This window comes from Neovison vison, chromosome 4 (assembly GCF_020171115.1).
Source record: "Neovison vison isolate M4711 chromosome 4, ASM_NN_V1, whole genome shotgun sequence".
In the NCBI taxonomy this organism is placed as follows: Eukaryota; Metazoa; Chordata; class Mammalia; order Carnivora; family Mustelidae; genus Neogale; species Neogale vison.
This window is the reverse complement of record NC_058094.1, coordinates 196,753,593-196,776,029: the sequence shown is the minus strand read 5'-3', so window position 1 is coordinate 196,776,029 and position 22,437 is coordinate 196,753,593. Positions and strand designations below refer to the sequence as shown.

The 22,437-nt window shown below is 40.5% G+C and overlaps 1 protein-coding gene across 1 annotated transcript in view; it reads right to left on the bottom strand.

Annotated features, from left to right (window-relative positions):
- MDFIC (MyoD family inhibitor domain containing) overlaps positions 1–22,437 on the bottom strand; it is a 90,866-nt gene that overhangs the window by 53,026 nt on the left and 15,403 nt on the right. The window contains exon 3 of the mRNA XM_044246413.1: positions 18,632–18,754. Within this exon, the coding sequence (XP_044102348.1) occupies positions 18,632–18,754 (123 nt within the window). The remainder of the gene's footprint in view (positions 1–18,631; positions 18,755–22,437) is intronic.

Sequence of the window (22,437 nt, the reverse complement as noted above, 5' to 3'; positions counted from 1 at the left end):
TGATCTCGGTCTGTCAAATAAATAAATAAAATCTTTAAAACAACAACAACAACAACAAAAAACGAGAAACTGAACAGTCAGTAGATTAAGTTTATCTACCGGAGGTCTTAAAAATTACCCTCATGTTCTAGCACTTATTTTCTATTAGTCTTTCAAAGACAAATGTCATATGATTTCACTCATACATGGAATTTAAGAAACACAACAAATGAGTAAAGAGTAAAAAAGAGAGAGAGACCTGAAGGCAAACCAAGAAATAGACTCTTCACTACAGAGAACAAAGTGATGGCTACCACAGAGGAGATGGGGGGATGGGCTAAAAAGACGATGGGGATGAAGGAGGGCACTTGTGACAAACGCTGGGTGTTGGATGGAAGCAGTGATTCACTATATTGCACACCTGAAACTAGTACTACACTGTATGTTAATTAACTAGAATTTAAATAAAAACTTATATATATATACACACACACACACTTTCCAATCCCACATTGTAGTTTACAAACTCCACATGGCAACTATATATTCTCATGGATAATCAAAGACCATTTTCAATAATTTTAGCCCTGCTTCTGCCACTAACTTCTTGGGCCACTTTAGATGACTTGTTTACCTCTTCATGCTTAATTTGCCAGCTGAAACAAAGCAAAACAAAAAGCCCACAAAGGCTGAACATACTGATCTCTAGGGATGTTCCCTAACTTTAACAGTATAAGAACAAACAGGCCCATAATTCATTTTCAACATGTAGAAGAACAATGTAAGTGTAGCATAGTACCACAAACCAGAAAATATGTAAGCACCCGCGCTGTTAGGGTCTTAACATTCAGAATCTAAGTCATCTAGAGAATATCTATTAATGTAATTATTCAAATGTCTTTTTTTTAGAGAAAGACGTATGAGAGAGTGGAAGGTATGACACGTAAATAGAACCATTCAGTGGGAGCAAGGTTAACCAGAGGGAGTGACAGCTGGGACTAAGTGCTCTGCTCTCCACCTTCAACCGACAATTACTAATTTAACAAAGTTCACTTGTCAGGAGCTCAGGCCTGCTCCTAGTGACAACAGTAAGCAAGAGGGGGTAAAATTAAATCTCTTCCATTTTTTTTTTTGGTCTAACATGGAAAACCAGAGACCAAAAGAGGATATGAAACTCAGTCTCTCTAGATGTTGTGTGAGATCTGGTTGACGACCATCAGTCTTAAGGGGAAAGGAGGGTGAGATGACAACTGTGACTCGTCCTTTGGGCAGCTGATTTGCACTGAGGGCCCCCCTGGCCAGGAGACCCCTCACTCTTGTGCCAGGCGCTCAGGTCTGGAGCCTCCCTGGTTTAAATTCTTCAGAGCATCCCTCTCTTGTGTCTTGCGAAGGTCAGAGTGGGAATGATACGGTTACTCAGACTCAAGGGTGGAAGAGACCAGATGGTCTAAGTCATCTGTAAGCAAACTTCTGAGCAGCACACTTGTGCATTCCCAGCTTCCTCCCCGATTCCAAGAGCCTTTGTGCCTCCAATCTTGAACCTTTTCAGGGTAGTGCCGTACCGTGTCATGCGAACACTCAGGTTTTGGCTAGTCCACGCTACAAAGCCAGCTCTGATTTCTCCACCTACTTTCTGTCTTTCAGGAAATGTTTAACATCTCTGATCTGTCATTTCCTTGTCTGTTTTTGCTTTCCTTAAGTTTATGTCTTTGTTAAAATTATCATTAATTTACTATCATTTCATGGGATTTCCAAAGAGAACGGAATATATATGTTCAATCTGCCATGTTGAAGCAAATAGTTTTAAAAACCATCACACACACAAAAAAATCTCAAGAAAATGTGGCAAAATATTAACACCTGTTAAGTCTGAGCTTGGTTGGCACATGGGTGTTTTTGATATTCTTTTTTAACTCTCATTTTTAAAGGAGCTAATTAAATGCTAAGAAAACTCAGAATTCTATTTATTAAGCACCTAAGGCCACAAACCAGTGAATTGCTACTGATTGGTAACTTAGGTAGAAGCATCATTTTATCCTGATAACACTAATACAGTGGGATATTACCAGGAATCAAGGGCAAAACAGTATCACCTTTTTCTTAAAAAATAATCTTTTGTTTTGACTGAGATAGTTCACTACATTTAAAACTGAAAATGCATTTTAAGGTAAAGAGGGGCATCTTCAGTGCAGTGGCTCATGTCCTTACATTTTTGTAGGCAACTCTGATGATGTGTTTTAGGCTGTATTTATTTTAGGATCATAAAAAGAGGCCATGCTGCGTGCACCTGACTCTCCCCTGCTAACTCCTGGATAACCAAGGCGAGAACCCAGAGAATCACACTCTACTTTCTTTCCTGGTTCTTTGCTTAGTATCTCTGGATCCGCCCGAAAATGGGACTAAGGAAGAGGCTCCATTCTTCCCAAAGAATAACTCAGAATGGTTCAGCACTTCTTCCTCTAACCCAGGTACTAGTTATTCTTATCATAATGTCTAACAAATTCCACAAAGAAACTTAAGATTTAATGAAGTATTTCCACCTGGGTTTTCCCGCTTGCCTCCTCACTGACCTCATGAGGTACTGAGGGAAGACAGTACTTCCCCAGCCATCCATCTTCTGAAGATGCAGAACATGAAGTGACCTGGCATAATGCCATAAGGCCAATGGGTTTCAGGCAGGATTAGAATCCGAATCCGAGGACCCAACAGCTTACCTTCTTGACCTACACCTGGTCTCTCTCTAAGCACGGGGGTTGCGTGCTGGCCCCTTCACAATGTCTGACCAGGCGCCTCCCTCCTGCCAAACACTGAGCTAGCTGACAAGTCAAGCTTTGGGCCATTAATTCATTTTCACTTTTGCTCCAAATACGTTGTCTATTTAGAATATGGAAGTCAATAATTGGCTTGCCACATGCGTACCTTTCTCTACCTGAAAAACGCACCATGCTATGTTTGTATCTGTCGTCGGTGACGCCTCCAGTTCCTCCCAAGTCTTCATACTTATCATTAACAGCATGAGAGATCCCAGCACTGAGTCTGCAAGGTGGGCTAGAGTGGGTTCCATCAGGCCCGACTGACTGGCAACTCTCTAGCTGAAGCAGACTGCTTGCAGACTTGCAAAAAAGAATTAAGTTATCTGAATAATGGAACTTCTTTATGACATTTTTCCAATGGGCTGAGTACTGATACTGTGTGCCGAAAACAAACAACAAAAAAGCAGGGATCAGTTAAATGTGGAGATAGACATAATAATGAGTCTCTCTCCCAAAGAGACCATCCGCAAACATTTTCCCATTTGTATTAACCCGCAGAGAAGTGAAAACAACACTGTTCCTGCAATTACAAGAGAAGTGACTGAAACCATCCCCGAAATGATTTCACGTCATCCTTACCTTCCAGAAATGCTATTCTAGGACCATAAACAGCCATCTTTTCAATTCATTGTAATTTAGTGTTTCATACACTAAAATGGACACTAAAATCTGTCATTATTACTGACCAAACTATAATCGCACGTACTCGGGCTGCCAGAGCCCTAGATTCTGACTCTGTGGGCTTAGTTATCCCATTTTAGTTTTTTTGTCAAAGAAGTAGTGGTTGGGCTTTTGTTTGTTTGTTTTTAGTTAAAAAAAAAGAGAGAGAGAGAGAGAAAGAAAAAAGAAAATTAAATGCAGAAAATGAATACTCCCTCACATTCAGGCTTTTTGCACATTAAGTACGCACCCGGTGAACTTCCACTTAAATATTTTTACTTTAACACCATAGATGTCTTCAGAAAAACTAACTAAAGACTTCTCTCCAGTGAGCGTACTAACAAACCCCTCATTTTCTTTAGCCTCAATGGAAATGAGGAATTGATCACGAACGCGATGTTTCTCAAAAGAAGCAAACCCAAGAAAGGTGATGAGCAAGGGGATGAATCCTTGCCTAAGTAATGGGCCCTGTTTCTCAGGAAGAAAACTTTTGGACATATTTAAGATAAGGACAGCATCTGTACTGAAATCAGAGTACTAACTTGAAGAGTCGTGCAAAAGACACAGTATTTTGTTTGTGTCTCTCTAGATGGCGAACCGTGCTTATGGAGGGCCTTATACTACCTACACTGTACAGCCTCACTAATTAGTTTCCATGGTAAAACTGAAACCTTTGAAGGGACTCCCTCAAGGCGAGAATGAGGAGACAGGACTGCCCAGGAACAGTTCTGGTTGGAGTATTTACTCCTTATAGCAAAACAGCCCCTTCCATAGGTCAGTTTCTGTACCTTTACTTAATAAAAACCATTTATTCCAAACTCCCTCCCTCCCTTCTTCCCTCAGAATGTATTTATTCCACAATTCCAAGTCTTCTTACTCTGTGTGTGGGTGCTGAATTTTCTGGGGTAGCTCCATTATTCGGAATTTTGCAAAAGGGTACTTCCTAATAACGAAATGACCAAGCTCCTGTAAATGCTGAAATTTTGTGATACTGATTATTCTTACAGAAGCAAATGATTATGACTGGTTTACCGGCGACAAACAATGGTGCCAAAGTTGCACGGAACTAATGTGTTCCCAGCAGGTCTATAAATATTTGCTATTATTCTTCTTTTAGTAACTAGTTCCAAATGAGCAAACTATGAACTTCTAGACAGTAAGAATGGTGTAAAACTGCCCCTAATAAATCTTCTCCGTCTTATGCTATATTTCCATACCATTGAAAGAAATAGCTGATATTGCACAAAGTTTTGAAATACACTGTTCTCCAAAGTATGTGCTTCATCAGCAATTTATTTTAACATCCACATCTCCCTCTCTAAAGGAACTGAAACTAATTATGTATTGTCCCAAATGCCCAGATACCACTGATATCATATGAATTCATATATTATTCAAAAAGCTGATCTTTTTTTACTTATTAATATGACGCTTAGGTAAACTGTATCTCTATTATAAGGGACTTTGCTTTACTCTGAGAACAAACTCTAGCTATAATAGTTAAGGAGGTATTCTTTCTACTCTATCTACAAACACTTGATTGGGAGACTGCTTATTGCAGAGATTTTTAACTGAAAGCGAGAGCTTATTCCCATTCGGGACAGAGTGTCAAGAGAAGATGAAAGCAGGCATTTGTAATTTCTCAGAAAAACAGGCAAAAGTGTTTTCAACCTTAAGAAATCCAACTCTTAAATAACATAAACCTTGATCTTGGGTTAATACATCAAGATTCCAAAGATAATCAAATAATCCCTACAGCGGCATCAAGTTTTCAATCCTAAAGTCTTTCAATGCGCTCCCCGCCCCATCATGTCGCTTGGCAAGGCCACAGTGCAAATTATGATAGTTCTTTTCCAATATCATAAAGCTTAAAGTGCTGCAGAGTGAAACTAAAAGCGCAAAACGCTTTCTCAACCATGTAAACATCTCTCCAGAAAACAACTTCCCAGAAGGACTAAGGGCAAAAACAAGAAGCCAGGATCTGGGTTCTCCCAAACAGGCAGCCATGGCTCTCAGTCCCTACGGGTCATCAATCATTAATCACAATTATAAGAAATCACCACCCCCCAAAAAAGAAAAAAAAAGAAAAGAAAGTTTTTAAATATTCAAAAAACTGCTCAATGTGCAAGCATTTTTTTGTTGTTGTTGTTCTAGGGCAATATATTCAATTGAAAATCTTACCAGTTCTAAGTCTGAGCCATACCTCAAAATTAACGGCAAAGAGGGTGCCTGGGTGGCTCAGTGGGTTAAGCCTCTACCTTCTGTTCAGGTTGTGATCTCAGTGTCCTGGGATCAAGCCCTGCATCGGGCTCTCTGCTCAGGAGGGAGACTGCTTCCTCCTCTCTCTCTGCCTGCTGCGCTGCCTACTTGTGATCTCTCTCTCTTTCTGTCAAATAAATAAATAAAATCTTAAAAAAAAAAAATTAATGGCAAAGCACTCAGAAATTAAGGTTGTCTAGGACCTACTCACATCTGATTCTAGGTTCATTAGTATAGAGTGCGGCCTGGGCATCAGTATGTTTTTAAACTCATGTGAAGAGCAGAGAACCGTTGCTTTGAACAAAGGGATAGGACTAGAGCATCATATTCCTGCCTCTGTAACTTTGGCTTCAGTTATTCTGATTTCTTCTTGGTGCAGAAGGAAATGAGTGAACAGCAGGTGTCAAGATTCTCTGCCCATCTCTTGGAATCAGAACAGGCAAGTTCTCATGGAGGCAATGAGGAAATAGTTCTCAAAATTAAACAAGCCTTTTTAGTAAGATGTCAAGTATACCGTTAGCCCGGAACTGTCTTGAATTCATCACAACAAAGATAAAATTCCAAAGGACTATAGTACATTAAAATTTTCCTAACTTTTTTATGTTCCAACACAAAGGCAGGATACAGTCACATCGTGATAGTGACAGAATGGCAATAACTGCCAAGTAGGAAAAAGGATTAGAATTTTCAGCTTGGGATAAACTTATAATTTGGGAAAACTATCACCTCCCCTGTGACTTGAATGTAATCTCTAGGAGACCATGAATACCATAATGTCTCAACCCTTTCCCTACTCCATCCCCCATCTGAGACTCAAGGCTAGATGATCAGGAGATGAGCTGTGTGGCCTTAGGTACACCGCTTGACTTTTCTGAGCCCAGCCTCATCTAGAGACAATAATACTTATTATTCCACCTGTCTGATAAAGTTGCTGATAGGCCAAGTGAGATCATCAATATGAAAAATTTCATTAACTGTAAAAAGCTCTAAGTAATAACATTGTTAATATTACTAATAAAAAGCATCCTTTGATATGCATGAACTGTAGACTGAGAAAATTAGCTCCTTAAGAGAGGCAAAGATAGTCAATCCACATTTTAAGACAAATTACTACAGCTTAACCAATTCAAAGCTGTCAGTCTCCTACAGAGAAGCTAAATGTAGTCAAAAGGTACAGATTTTCATTTATGCAACAATTAACATGACAGTATTGGGAGCAAACTCTGTGCATGGCCCTAGGCTAGATGCTGGGAGGGCTACAAAGCTGAAAGAGCCGCCAATTCTGCCTTTAAGGAGCTTCAGTTCAGTGACAAGGAAGAGGGCCATCCACACGGCAGGACAATTTCAAAATTAACAAGTCCTTTAGGAGAGATGAAGACAAACCCAGTCTGCGAGTCCAGAAGAGGGAGAAATCACAGCAGGCCTTGCTCGTGCAGCTGGAGATGCGTGGAGACAGGTAACCTGACTGAAGCAGAGGAGGAGGAAAGGATTGCACATGTAGAGGGAAGAACAAGGAATCTATTTTGGCTATAGTAAAACTACATGAAAAGAAGTCGTGAAGGAAAAAGCCAAATTTCTTTTCTTCCCATAGTCATCCAAAACAGCTTTGGGAAAGTCCACAGTGGCCCTGCACCGGGGCTCATTGCTGGGGTTGCAACGGAAATCCAGCAGAGCATAGCCACGGCGTAGCAGAACTGGGTTACAAATTGTGACAACAACTGAAAGGAAAGGGTGCTTGGAGAAACAGGGAGGAGACAGAATTCTCTCTTCGGAACTGACAATTAAGTCTGGAGCTCAGGGAGTTTGGGGGGGATGGTGGGGACATGATGACCCAGAGTGGGAAAGCTCAGAGACAGAAAGGAACTCAGGGCATCTGGAGGACAGAAAGAAAGCCAGGATAGCTCGGGAGGCAGAGGGAGGAATTTCCAGCAGGAAATCTGTCCTGCCAAACACTACAAGAGGACTGAGAGGAGGCCACTGGGCAAATTGCCTTATCAGTATTAAGAGATCGTTTTAGATCTAGGACATCTATCAAGGTAGACAAAGTACCAGCCGTGAAGACCAGAAGTGGGTTTGAATACCAGGAGCGCGTCCTAAAATATAGCCTAAATGTCTCAGTGATAGAGAGAGATACATTAGAATATAAGAGGGGTCTTTAGAAAATAGTGTCACAAAATCAAAAGGCAAGAATGGACCAAAAGCAAAGATCAACTAGAAATTAAAGTACAGGTGAGAAGCAGAGAGGTCTCAACTGAGATCAGAGAACGTGTAGTCATCCTAAAGCTAATCGCACTGCCTAGAACATCTTTTATCTAGGAGTCCCAGGCCTTCGAATCTGAACGGAGAAGACGGACCGTGTTGGCTGTTCCCTTGTTATCATGGCCAACTGTACACAAGGTCACAGATTGGGGGAGAGAATGGAAGATCATTTGCTGGTGTCAGCAAGCCATGAAAACAAAACAAAAAGACATGTGAGGTTAAGGAGATGAGATTCAAGTCCGGGAAAAGAACACAGTTAACACATTAGGCATAATTAAAGAACGGGCAGAATGAGAACGCGAGTTTCTGATTTCAAGATCTTAGAAAAGAGACCTTGGTGGCAACAAAGTCCAAAGTGTGTCCATGTTTGTAAGGTGGCTCCAGTGAAAGAGATTTGAGGTTTTTTGGGTGAAAGTAGTCAAGCATCAGTGTGATTTCAAAGAAAGGAAAAGCAGCTCTACAGTTCAAGGAAACTAAAAGCAGCCTTGACTCAGAGGACAAATTGGATACTAGCAGGGATCGAAGAGGTGATGCTGGGAGGTGGAGCCGGATGCAAGGGCAGGCCCAGCACCATCACACCCAACACCGCTCCACACGGGGACTCACTGAAGACTCTGCCATTCGACTGTGAGTGTGGGCGACCACCAACACCCCTTCACACCGATCTTCCAGGCCTCGGAGGGGAAGTGTCTAAATCTAATGTCTACATCAACTGAAATTTTTTGAGCCTGATGTGAATCAGTTCAAACAAACTTGGACTTTATAGAAGAAGTCAGTATTATTCGATCTCCTATAAAAAATACCTGATATAAATTTAAAGCATGTTCTAAATATTATGCACATATATTTCACTGGGGTATAATCTATAAGAAGTTAAAAAGGCAAATGAGATATACCTACCTGGAAAACACTGAAGGGCATTGGCTCTGTTGCTTTTAACAGTGTAAAGCCAGATCAAAAATCAACCACCTGAAACTGGCTAAAATGAAAAATATTAAAAACCTACATATGTAAGAACATGGGTTTACTTTTATATTTCCGGTGTTACATATTCATATTCAGAGTTATCTGACAAGACTTTTAAAAATCTACTGGAGGAGCGTGTGGGTGGCTCAGTGGGTTGAGTGGCCAACTCTTGATTTTTGGCTCAGGTCATGATCTCAGGATTGTGAGACAGAGCCCCCACCCCCAACTTCTGGTAGGGCTCCGTGCTCAGTGGGGAGTCTGCTTGAGATTCTCTCTGTCCCTCTCCCTCTGCCTCCACTTCTGCTCACATGCTCTCTGGTAAATAAATAAATCTCTTTCAAAAATTTACTGGATATGAGAGAAATGCAATAAGAATCTAACTCATGAGAAAGAGTAGGAAAATGCTAACTGCACACGATCACACCGTTCTTTGGATGTATTTTCTTCACTGCTGCTCATCTTTGTGATTATGACAGCACCTTGGCAATGCTCAACGAACATGGAGAAGGTGCCCTGCAAAGATGGGCCTCTATGTTGATGATACAGTATGTTTTTTTTTTTTCCCCATTAAGACAAGGAACGATAGGCAACATTCAAAGATGACATGTATGGGGGTGCCTGGGTGGCTCAGTGGGTTAAAGCCCCTGCCTTCGGCTCCGGTCATGATCCCAGGGTCCTGGGATCGAGCCCCACATCGGGCTCTCTGCTCAGCAGGGAGCCTGCTTCCTCCTCTCTCTCTCTCTGCCTGCCTCTCTGCCTACTTGTGATCTCTGTCTGTCAAATAAATAAATAAAATCTTAAAAAAAAAAAAATGACATGTATGGTCTCATTAGACCACACTGGCATGAAGGCACCTAGCTGGTTCAGTCGGTTAAGCCTACGGCTCCTGGTTTCAGCTCAGGCAATGACCCCAGGGTTGTGAGATCGAGCACCAAGTCAGCTCTGCCCTCAGTGCAGAGTCTGCTTGAGATTCTTTCCCCTTCCTCTCCTTCCCCCTCTGCTCCTCCCCGTGGCTTGCGTTTGCTCTCTAAAACTAAATAAATAAAATCTTAAAGATCACGCTGGCATGAATCAATTATTTATGACAATTTGAGATGGTAGGAATCTTTTTTTTTTCCTTAAATTTCCCAGTCCAAATTCTCAAGACCATGGAAAATGTATTTAATGAGATTATGTTCCAATGCAGAACAAATCACTCCACCCACTCTCTTCTCTAGCTCACTTAATGCAATTTTACCCTCCAATACCAGCATCGGAGGGTTTCAAAAAAAAATTTCCCTGACTTCTGGGTGTCTTACTGTGGAGCCCAAGGACTTAGGAAGACTCCAGCTTCTTATGGAAAACCGTGGAGCAGGATTTACCGTCAGTCCTGAAAGACTCAGTGAAGGAAACACGGGACAAATCACCGTATTGACTCTGAAGTGTGCTAAGATGGAGGGGAATGGAGCTCCTGGAAGGAGTGGAGAGGGCTTTTCAATTCCTTCTCTTTCTCATACACCTCACCCTCTACCAAGCCATGGATAAAACTATAGCCGGAAGCAGGTCTCAGTCCTTCTGTGCCTGGATAAAACCTGGCAACCACTGCCTTCAAGAATCTGTTACATAGCAACTGTCCCACATACCTGTACAAGCTACTCATACTTGTTACAAAGACAGGATCTGCCCAGCCCAGAAAAACTTCCTCATTCTAGAATTTCAGAGCCTTATTGAAAAAACAAAATAAAATAAAATTCTAAAATGGGTATACAGTATTCTTTTTTGCTTACCAGAACTGAATTCCCACTCCCTTGATGCCTCCAGCCAGGCCTGGCTTTGCAGCCATGGGACTTGTGTGGGCAATGGCACAGAACCCCATGCTCAGAAGGACCCTGAGTGGGTTCAATGCTCTACCACTGCCATCTTGAAATTCACACTTTTTGAATAAGGGGACCAGATTCTCATTTTGCACTACATTCCACACATACCCCACCCACCAATTTATTTAGCTGGTCCTGTCTCCTGCAGAGCCTGAAGGAATCGGAATCTCCTGGCTTATCTGTTACTTGAAACAGTTCCTACAGGGGACTAGGCTCTAATGTAACTTTGGGAAGCTGGATCCTTACCCTGGCATTGTTAGCAATGTAGGAGAATTTTCTTTTTAAAATAATCCCATTCTCATATGTTACTGGACTAGATGGAGAAGACCTTTCTAAATCTTACAATGAGGCAAACCAGCAGCTCCAAACAATGTGCACTGTTTTTCATTCATTTCAGAGTCCTCAGCTTAGAGAATATCAAACGACTCTTCCATTCCTCCACAACAGGTAACTAATCTTAGGGCAAAGCAGAAGGAACCAGAGATAACCAACTTGCTGGCTTCTGCTCAACGATTAAGTTTTGATGAGGAATTCAGAAGATTGAGAGTCAAACATAGATAAGCCCCAGCTTTGTCTTTTAATGGCCACAAAGATGGGAACCAACCTCTGGATTTGTTTCCCCACCTACTGAACAGGGCAATTTTTATGAAGCCTCTAAAATTTCTTCCAAATCTAACAATCTGGGTTTGGGAGAAACTATTTCATTTAGCATCCTTGCGATGGCACCTTGTACCCTGTCCTCACCAGGGACCATTCCACTTCAAAATTTATAGTTCTTACTTTCTGTTTTCATAATTCATCTTCTCTTTCCACTTTCCCTGTTACTTACTCCATTGATACCTGTTTTGTTTCTCTAGGAATAGAAACCGTTATGGACTGTCAGCCTCTCTGGCTATTTTTCTTATTTGTTAGACCTTTCTTGTTTTTACTTCCTTCCCAGCCCATCAGACAGCCACCCCCCAGCATTTCAAACCCCCTTTGGAAAAGTCCTTAAAACCTCTGCCATCCCACCTTTGGAAACAACTATCATTTGTCCAAACTAAAACCCTTGGCCTCATTCCCAGCACCTGCTTTTCTCTCACCCATCATACACCATAGAAAGCTGGATCCCACCTGCCATGACCCTAACCAAGATGTAGCTTTCTCAGCTGGATTAATACAACAGTCTCCCTGTTGGTCTCCTGATTCTTTCAGTTTCCCATTCTTATTTATATTCCAACTACCGCAACAGTAATCATCCTAAAATATAGGCAAATAAAAACATAAACCTACCCTACTCCCTTCAATACCTTCCATCTTCCCTTAACCCTCTGTTAACAGATTCTTTGCCTCTTACCTCTCTCTACCTCTAGTCCACCATTTTATATCTCAGCTTATATAAAACTTCTGTAACTCTCCTCAAGCTGACCTATTACCTCTAGACCTGTAAGTATGCTGTTTTTTGGTTTTGGGTTTGTTTTTTTTTGTTTTTTTGTTTTTTTTTTTTGGCTTACTATGGCACCATCCACTCCCATTCTCTGCCTGAGTTGGCTAACTCCCTTAGGCTTTCCTATAGACATCAGTGCCTCTGGAACACCCTCTTTGACCTCTCCCCAATGTGAGACTTTGTGCTTCTCAAATGTGAAAATATAGCAGCCTGCCCTTTCCCATCATAGCACTCATAATACACATTTCAAGACCATAAACTCTGAACACACAGACCACACCTGCACTGTTCCTCACTGTATCATCAACATAACAGAGTCAGCCCAGTGTAACACTCCATCTTTATGTAGCCGATTTCTTATTCAGCTTTAGAAGTTATATTTTGACTGCTAATCCTGAAAGTTATGTATGAATAACATACTCCACAAAAAATAATTTATGTGTAAATTCACATAGTGTTCAGCTCCAGGAAGTTGGGAGGTTTGAGAACTAAAATTATCTAGACCACAGCATTTATGGCCTTGATCTTTACATGTTAGTTATTCCTTCAGTGGTTAGCATTTTCAGGTTGATCTCTGAGGTAGTTCCCAGGCCTCAGCACCTCCCTGAGGCTCAAAGAAAGTGCCAAATGGGAAAGGAATAAATCTGATTCCCTCATTGGACCTTACCCACCACTTACACTTCAATACTATCTCATCTCCCCCCAGTAAAGACCAGAAGATTTTAAGGATATCAGAAAGAGACTGAAAATCTTTGATAAAAGGGCAGCAGGAGATAGACTGGAAATGAAACCAGTCATGGTAGAGGGTAGGGGTGAAGGGAGAAGTAATAAATGAAACTATTCATAGGAATGGTTAAGAACAACAACAGCAACAACATTCACTGCAGTTTACAGAACACAAAGCATTTAATAAGTAATTTGGAAAGGCAGAGGAAGAGAGGAAGAGGGAGAAGAAAGGCCAAGGTTGGGCATAAACAAGGGAAGGAGGGATGAAGGAAGGAAGGAAAGAAACTAAATCAGTCTCAGACTCTTTTCTTATTGGCTAGACAAGAAGAGTAAGAAACAGGGAACCAAAAAAGGTCCTACATAAAGTGCCATCTCCACCCACCCCCATGGACAATGAATGTTATTGAGATCATGGCCATAGATCACTGAGAACTCTACAGAAGAACTTATCAGCAAAAAACAAACCTATGACTTGACTGCTTTAATACCCTTAGAGTCATCTATAAGTATTTGGAACTTGACGTGAATGAATCATGTATAGCTTGGGAGTAAGAAGGGAGTTAGAAGGAATAAAAGGAATAATGTATTGATTTAGCATGTTCATGAGAGGACCTTAAAGTTGGAAATAGTACAAGCAAGATGGGTAAAGAATCTCATTAATTCTATGTGCTTCCTACGCATTTATTAAGCATAAACCACATAGCATCCAATGTGTTGGCTAACGTTGTGACATAAATACACAATCTCGGGAAGACATGGTCTACGTACCCAGCATGTCTGCACACGTAACCCATTGGAATCATGGATCAAAAAAAAAAAAAAGCAAAACCAAAACCAAAAAACAAAGCTTCGTAACTGATACCTCTACCCAAGGAAAATAATAATGAAAATCAATAAATTCATTCAATGTTTACACATACAACTCTGTGCTAACTAAGCATACAAAATACGTTTTCTCATATAATCCTTAAAATAGGGATGCTTGCATGGGTCAGTCAGTTAAGCAGCTGCCTCCGGCCCAGGTCATAATCCTGGGATCCTGGGATCGAACCCTACTTCTGGCTCCCTGTTGATGCGGAGCCAGCTACTTCTCCCTCTCCCTGTGCTACTCCTCCTGCTTGTGCTCTCTGTCAAATAAATAAATAAAATCGTTAAAATAAATAAATAATCCTTAAAATAACACAGTGAGGTATACAGAACTAGCCTTCATTTTAAAAATGAGAAATTTGATCACAGAGTTTAAGTAACATGTCCAACACCAGGAATAACGATGTCAGTATCCGAACATGGCAGTCAGCTTCCAAGACTCTGAGCCTAGGATGCCCAACACAGAAACAATGGGCAATGGTTCTCCCTAGCATCTTGACCCAAACCCAGATAAGCTTGGAATGATGCACCCTAAGGAAGAAATATGTCAATAAACTTGAGTTCTATTCTAGAATGCAGCCTAATCATGGTCATTGGCCAATGAGATAAATATAGGTAACCATCCAAAAGAGCTTCTGATTGTCCACTCAACCCTGAAACCAAATCATGAGTTGGATTTTGGAATAACTGGTGGTTAACGATTCTTCTCTACAGCAATAACCAAAGCATCTCAACTATAGCCACATTACCATTTGGTCAGCGTATTTAAAAAAAAAAAAAAAAAAGAGAGAGAATTTTTCTGAGAGACAAATGGAGGAAAAGATACTGAGCCAGATGAAGTCACAAAGGCTTACTCCCAATATGGGATCCCAGAATGAATGAGCAGGCACTATTAAGAGAGAATTCCACATCACCTAAGAAACATAACACAAAACTACATTTGCCCCCTTCCCCTACAGTCTTACTGGATGATACTTATTTCAGGGGCTTATGTCCTCTTTTATATAAAGTAAATTCTAAAGGAATAATAGTAATAATATTAACTATAATGTGCATTCAAACATGAGAACTGCTGAAGAAATTTAAATCTAAATCTCTCGTGCTCTTCCCTTATCATCAAGTAAGAAATGTTCTCAGTATGTAAACAGCACGCCTGAGTCTCGGCCTTTTTCAGCATTTGACATAAAGAAGGCATTCCGTCAAGTGATCAAGTAATATTCACTCAAGAGTGATCAGAGGTAAGTTGGCAAAGTCTTGGAAGAGGAAGGAATAGAGCTCCTCAGAACCGAGCCTGGCGATGTTGAGAGGAAACTCCAAGGATGCCAAGAGGAAGATTTCCAGCAACAGGAAGAGTGAAACAGCAGGAAGCATTAGCTCCATGAAGAGACAAGTGTGAATTAGAGAAGAGGCTTGCATTCTTCTACCAATTAAGTGCTTACTATTAGGAGAGCTAACAACTCTTCAGAATGAATAAATGGGTTAAATAGAATGAGGATTACCATTTAAGTGGAGCATTCTAACTTTGCTTCAGATCATGGGAATTCTACAAAATCACAAAGGAGAGAATTAGCTGTACAAAATAGTTTAATTTAATGGGAAATTTATTTCAGAAAAGGAGCTAAGGAAAATTTCTGGAGTTAAGTAATGACATTTAGAATTAGGAGACGTTTATGTAAAAGCAATGTCCAAGGATAAAGTTAAGTAATAAGAATTTTCAGAAAGACCTAGAAAAATCTGCGATAGAGACCTGAGGCACTTTGGAAAGAAGAACAAAGGAAAATGTAAGCTCTCTCTCTATAGGAAATAATTAGAATAGAACTTGACCTAAATTAAAGGAAAATACTACAAATATCTGAGTATAAACACAGGATACACACACACACACACACTCTCTCTCTCTCTCTCTTTCCTACCTTAGAAATCCCCCCAAAGACTAAGATCAAAATGTTACTTCTGTTCCTTTTCTAGTCTAATTAAAACATGAAATGTTGCCTATTGCCTGTTATCAGTTTATGCATATTATGGGTTAAACAGAAAAATTAATATTAATTGAGGGTGTCACTTCTCTGCCACATTTATTTTACCAATTCAGAGGAATAGTGATTATAAAAACAAGGCAGAGCTCCAAATTATATACTGAATCATATACGCTAATCCGAGGGGAAAAGCCAAAGTCTTAACTAGTGTTCCCATAAAAAGATACTTTTATAAACTAAAATTTAAGCCTCGTTCCAGAAATTATATGCCAAAACGTTTCCTCAGAATATGAACCCCCTTTTAAACTGTAAAAAGAAAATTCACAAGATGAAAAAATAAAACCTCCCAATCATAAAATTTCCTCAAAAACCTCCATTTGCTTTTAATTCTTTACTGATTTAGGTCTTTTCTTTTTTTTTTTTATTTTTAAACCAACTTGAGTAGTTGGAATTGTCTTTTTAATTTAAATTTCATAAGAAAGAGAATCACAATGCACATTCCCTGACCAGATTGTGTGTGGCCTATTTATTCGAAATGTTCGATTCCATATGGATTTCTTCTCTTTTATTTATAACTTCCAGAAAGGATTCTCTGTAATAAGTTAGCAACTCAAGGGCAACTGATTTGAAATCCAGGCCTTGAGAGCACTATACCTGAGGTCTGCCACCTGCAAGGTTTTCTAGAAGGACCAGGGAAGGCCCACAAAGCTCGTACTTCTGTGTGGAGCATGAACCAAGTGTGAGCCACAAGTGGGTGGTCCACTGAGGTCAGGGTTAAAGTTCACAGAATAATTTGGAAATTATTCTCCGCTTGGATCTCATTTATAAGCCTGAGAATACACCCTTTAATTAGAATACAATTTCCAAAGCAACCACTCCCTTGACTTTCCAGAGCTCAGTTATTCTCAGGAAAGTAAAAACAGCCTCATCACACTGACAGCTAACAGTCCCCTATAAATTACGCCTTAAATGTCCAACAAAGAAAGCAGCAGGCATCCGGGACAACGTAGATGTTAGCTGCCAGCCTTCTAACCACTCTCAGGAGCAGAGAGAGAAAGAGAAGTCCCATTAAACCGACTCACTCTCGTCCACTTCTTGCTTATGCAGCTGAGCCGTCCCATGAAAGCTTGGAAAAAGAGTGGGCTGTGCATTTGAAAACGTTCCAACACCCCGGCCGGCCTCATTTTTCTGATGATCCCTGCGTCCAACCAACCTCACACTACAGTGGGAACACTAAAATCAATTCCATGAGAGCCAGCTGCCCGCCTCTTCCACAGTGCTCAGGGAGCCACACAGGACTCCTGGCATGGGAGCCAGCCCTAGCCTGACTCACCACAGATGTTCTCCTCCTCCCCCTTGCAACTCAGAGCCAGGGCCTTCTTTCCAGGGCCTATTGTTATTACAAAATATTTTACTGGGCCCCCTCAATTGTGCTCGATGCCGAAGATGAAAACACACACCTCACTCATCTTGGAGTTAAGAGAGACAGGCAGTGAATTATGCAGACGACCACCTACTCTACCGGGCAGGCCAAAGAAGAAAATCCAGACAGCTCTGTGGAGGCCAGTGTCAGGGAGTTGGAACAGCAGAAGCTATCACAGTGTCAAACTTTGAAGTGCTAGCCAACCTTGAGTCGAGTCTAAAGATGACATAAATCGTTCCGTTTTGGCAAATCCAGATATCAGATTTTTCTGGAGACGCAACAAAGTTGCCTTTGCCTAGAAAATGTGTGACCAGGAAGAGGACAAAAATATAGTTTCTGAAATCTGTAATCAGAATTCAGAGTCCAAGGTCACCCGTAAATATTCAGAGAGTGTTGCCAGCTGTGTTTCGGGCCGGGGGTGGCACTGCTGCCTTTGGCCTTTTTCTTCCGGATATCCATTCGACTGTTTCCCCAGCAGCCTTCTCAGAGGGGGCCATAAAACTAGACAGTGGCTCCCAGATACTCCACTGTCCCTTGGTACAAGCTAAACCATCATTATCTCCAAAGAAACTATTTAATGCAATTTACATTTTTTTTTTTTAAAAAATCACTGCCCACCTAACTAGTGTAGACGATAGGGCAAAGAATTTATTTTCGATCCTTTACTTTTAATGGTATGAATGCTGTACCTAAGATGGAGCTTCACCAAACACTATAGCAAAAATCTTTTTCCTTATTTGTTTACTAGAAAGAATAACTCACTCTTTGAACCTACAGAGGGGAAGTTCCAGGTCTAGAGAACATGACACAGAACCCGCATTCTGAACAGCACCCCTGTGATACTGCTGTTGCCAGACATTCCCACATTCAGATGGAAATACACCAAAGCTTTTGTACATATTCTACAGACTACGTTCAGGAAGAGGAAGAGAGTAAAAAGAAACCAAGTAGTGCTAAAAATGTTAATTGCAAAAAAAAAAAAAAAAAGATGACAACAGAAAACCAGTTTGGAATCATTTGGCACAAGAACAGGGACCAGAATGGTACCAATCACCAAAGTGCTGTTTACTATCCTTTTGCTCTGTCTTTATCTTTTTAGTTTCACAGTCCACTCAGAATTGTCCAACTTCTACTTCATCACTGCTCAAGAAGGAAGTAAGTTTAACTATATCTCTAAGAGAATAAAGTCCAAAATTTACAGGTCAATTCTTCCTTTAGATAAAATAAAAGGATGAAAATGGACAGACGGTATTACTTATATCCTCGTTTTAGCTCTACATCTTAAAATACTTATGAATATACTTTCAGATAAACGCTGCTGATTTAGAGATTTCCGGGAGAACTACAAGGAACAATTAACTGAAAGCATACTTTCATAGCGATATACCCAAATCACTCTGATTTTCTCTACAAATACTTACTTCGGATGAGTTCGTCATCTGAACGGTTTTCCCAAATGGACTGGTCTTGCATCTCTCCATGTGTGAAGCAGCTATCGGTCGCTTGAGTTACAGTTCTCTCAGTATTTTCTTTATCACATTTTTCTAGATAAAACACAAGATATATTATTATTAAATGTTATATATTTTTCTCTATTTTTTCTTATTTTAAGGTATTTTCCCCCCCAAATGCTTCCAAGTCTGCCATAATTTAAGCAAATGGGAGCCATCTCTATCGACTGTTGCATAGGTTGTTGAAGTAACAGATTTTTTTGAGCACCTACTATGTGACCAGCGTCAAAGAAACAGACATACGTATAGCAAAAATAACCTATTAAGATTGTAAGTAGAGCCCCGTGGTGGCTCAGATGGTTGAGTGACTGCCTTCGGCTTGGGTCATGATCCCAGGATCCTGGGACTGAGCCCCACATTGGGCTCCCAGCTCAATGGAGAGTCTGCTTCTCCCTCTCCCTCTGCCTCTCCCCCTGCTCATGCTCTGTCTCTCTCGAATAAATACTATTTTAAAAATCTTTTTTAAAAAAGATTATTATAAGTAAGTCATCATAACACAAGTGGTCTGCCATGACAGAGTCATGTGCAAAGGTCATGTACAAGATGAAAGCGAGTCTGTACATGTAGGGGGCAGGCATGGTAGAAAAAGCACAAAAGGAGAAGAGATCCCACTGAACGGCTGGGCTAAAAGACTGCAGTTGAACGAGGAGGGACTGAGAAGTGAGAAGGTGTAGAAACCAAGTGTAAAGTTCTCTCTGTGGAAGCTTGGGAAAGAGGCAACGACTGTGTTCCGCATTCTCAGAAAGGGAGGCTATTGAGGATGGGAGATTGATACATGGATTTATGGGTCCCCAGGGGGAAAAACAGTAAGGAAAAGTACCACCTATTCGGGACATAAGAACTCAAACAAAAAGCTAACTGTAACACAAGGTGAAATCCATGTTATAAAAGGTCCAGAGCACTGAAGAAGTTTGAAGAAAGAAAAAGAAACTCACCCCGATTCAGAGCTCAAGAGAAGCACTAGAGAAAAAGGTGCATGTTGGACGGTCTTCAAAACATTCATAGGAATTCTAAAAGCAGGGATGGGAGAAAGGCGATGCCTGGTAGAAGAACGGCAAGGGCAAACTCTACAAGCAAAAAGGTTCCAGCACTCTGGAGTGTGAAATACTTTAAGAGGGACATTAGGAGATAAGACTGTAAAGGTTTGATTAGGGACACAGCATGGATATTTGCACACAAAGGTGAGAAATCTGGACCGAATTTAAGGCAAGATAAGTAAGTCAAAGTAGCCACTGAAGCTTTATGAAATGCCTTATCAGAGCCATGCATTAGGAAGATTAATACATTTGTGCACAGCAGTGCCTCAGTCCTGACTGCACTTTAACTCACTTGGGGGCACTCTTTAAAAAAAAAAAAAAACAGATTCCTGGGCCCCACCACCAAAGACTCTATTTCAACTTGAGTGTGGGGCACTTAGGTAATTTTATTGCACTTAATATCCCTGAGAATCACTAGAGTATGGATGTACCTAAGGGGGAGAAGAGAGGAAGGGAAACTAAAAGAGAGACTTAGAAGAGTCCAGTTTGATCAGAGTTGAATATACTGAACGACAAGATGGGAAAGGGGGACGTGAGAATATAATTAGATCTATTTCTCTCTCTCTCTCTCTATCTATCCAAAACTAGAGCTCTGCACGGATAGGACTAGAGGTGAGGGAGCCCTCTCAGTCAAGGATTTGACTGGGAAAACCTGGAGGCCAGAAGAATAATTTATTAATTTAAAAATATGTATTTGTACACGGTGGATGTTTAGGCCTTGTGCTAGGCAATGAGGATACAATGAATTGTGAGATGCGACTCAGGCCTTCAGACTTTACAGTTTAGTGGATGAGGTTAGTGTTGCACATTTGAATTTGCAAATCATACATAAATCAAGTTATAGCTGGGAACACGGACCCTCCTCAACTTGACTGCTAAAGCCAGTTAAGTGAATGGGCCCATCAGAAGAATTAATACATTAAAAAAAGAGTACCAAGATGGGCCCGTACAATTAGAAAGGAGTCAGAGAAGGACGAGAAGCTGGATGATGTCAAGCCATGGAAGCAAGGAAAGGAAAGAGATTCAAACAGAAGTTGTTAGTCAACTGTGTTAACATTTCCAGTGGAAGGAAAAAATTTCTGCACATGCAAAAGTTTCTCATGTACCATGGGGATTTCACAACAATTGAAAAGTTCTGCCATTAAAAACACATTTCAACACATGAAAATAAATGGATACCCTCTTAGGACTAAATCCAGAGGCTAAAGTCTCTGAAAAAAAGCAGGGTCTTCAATGCTAAGTATTTTCAGAAAGCAAAACCACATTCAGATAGCAGTAAAATATAAATCAGAAGCATGCTAAACCAATATGTTCTAGAAGATTTATGTAACATTTACTCAGCATTATCCGAGAGAAAATGTAATCTTCCTGAGAGGTGTTCGTTTCAATTAAAATCTTGACTTTTTTAAACAACTCCAGAAGTCTTTCCACTGTTACAGTCAACTCAAGGCCTTCCTGAGATTATCAACCGAAGAGCTTTTTTATAAAAACTCACTAGTTTACATACACTAGCTCATCAGCCCAGTCCCACATACTTGCAGCTACTGTTATGTAGCTAACTGCCGCCAGGTGTCATGCTAGTAGGCTTGATTCAATTAGTAACTTTAATTGAAGCTGAATGAAATTAATTATATAATTTTGAGCTGTTCAAGTTTAATTCCATTAAAATTAATTCATGAAACCAGGGCATTATGAAGCATTGCTGACTAAAAGAAAATAGGTATGAATAAAGCCTCTAGACACACTTGACTCACATTTGAATCATGTCCAATATTCAAGTGCTCAACACAGGCCCTCTAGACTCTCTACTGAATAAATGAAAATGTCATGTGGTCCATACGCACACGGGTCTAGTAGTGACCCACTCGTAAGAGGAACATAAAGTTCCTTCTGCTTTAAATATTTATTAAGGGACAGTTTCACCTTTTTTTTTTTTTTTAAGTTTCCTGATCTGTGAAATACTAGAGTTAGAGTTCCCCTCAGGTTAAAAAAGAAAAACTATCATTCTCTGTCCCATTATGTTCAAGAAATAATCACTAATATGTAATGACTCTCAAATCACAATCATCAGTCTATCCAACTTCACCTTCTTTGAAAAGTAAACGTCTTGGCCTCAGCTTTTTGCTGTGACCCACAGCACCCAGCCCAAAGCAAGGCTCAGAAAAGGTCTTAAGTATAAAAATTAAGTCGACTTTTGCCAATTCTCCACGTCTATAAACTAAACTTCTGTGACCACTTGAGTGTTGTACAGCTTTCTCACATACGTATATTGTTTTATTAAATATCTGTAATACTTAATGGAATGCCTATTTAGCAGCCTCATAAATGGTGCACAGTTCCATCTGACACTGAAGAAATGCACTGAGGCAGAGGAAGAATTAATTGATAGACAATTATAAGATGAGCACCACAAATGACCAGCCGCAGAACCCACTTTACTACAACTTTCAATACCTTGGGTCAGGCACTACTCATGAAGAAGACCAACAGGCAGTTTCAAAGAGCGGATTTCTAGGATCAGTATAGGTTTATGGTGTTACTTCTGAACTGCAGAAGCAGGGCCACAGTCCTGGTTTAATCATTTTGGGTTCACAAAGGTCTGTAGTGGCTATTCATCTAGTATGTGGTCCCCAAAGACATGTCCCGCATATCCCATAGGTAATCCAGTAACTTCATGAC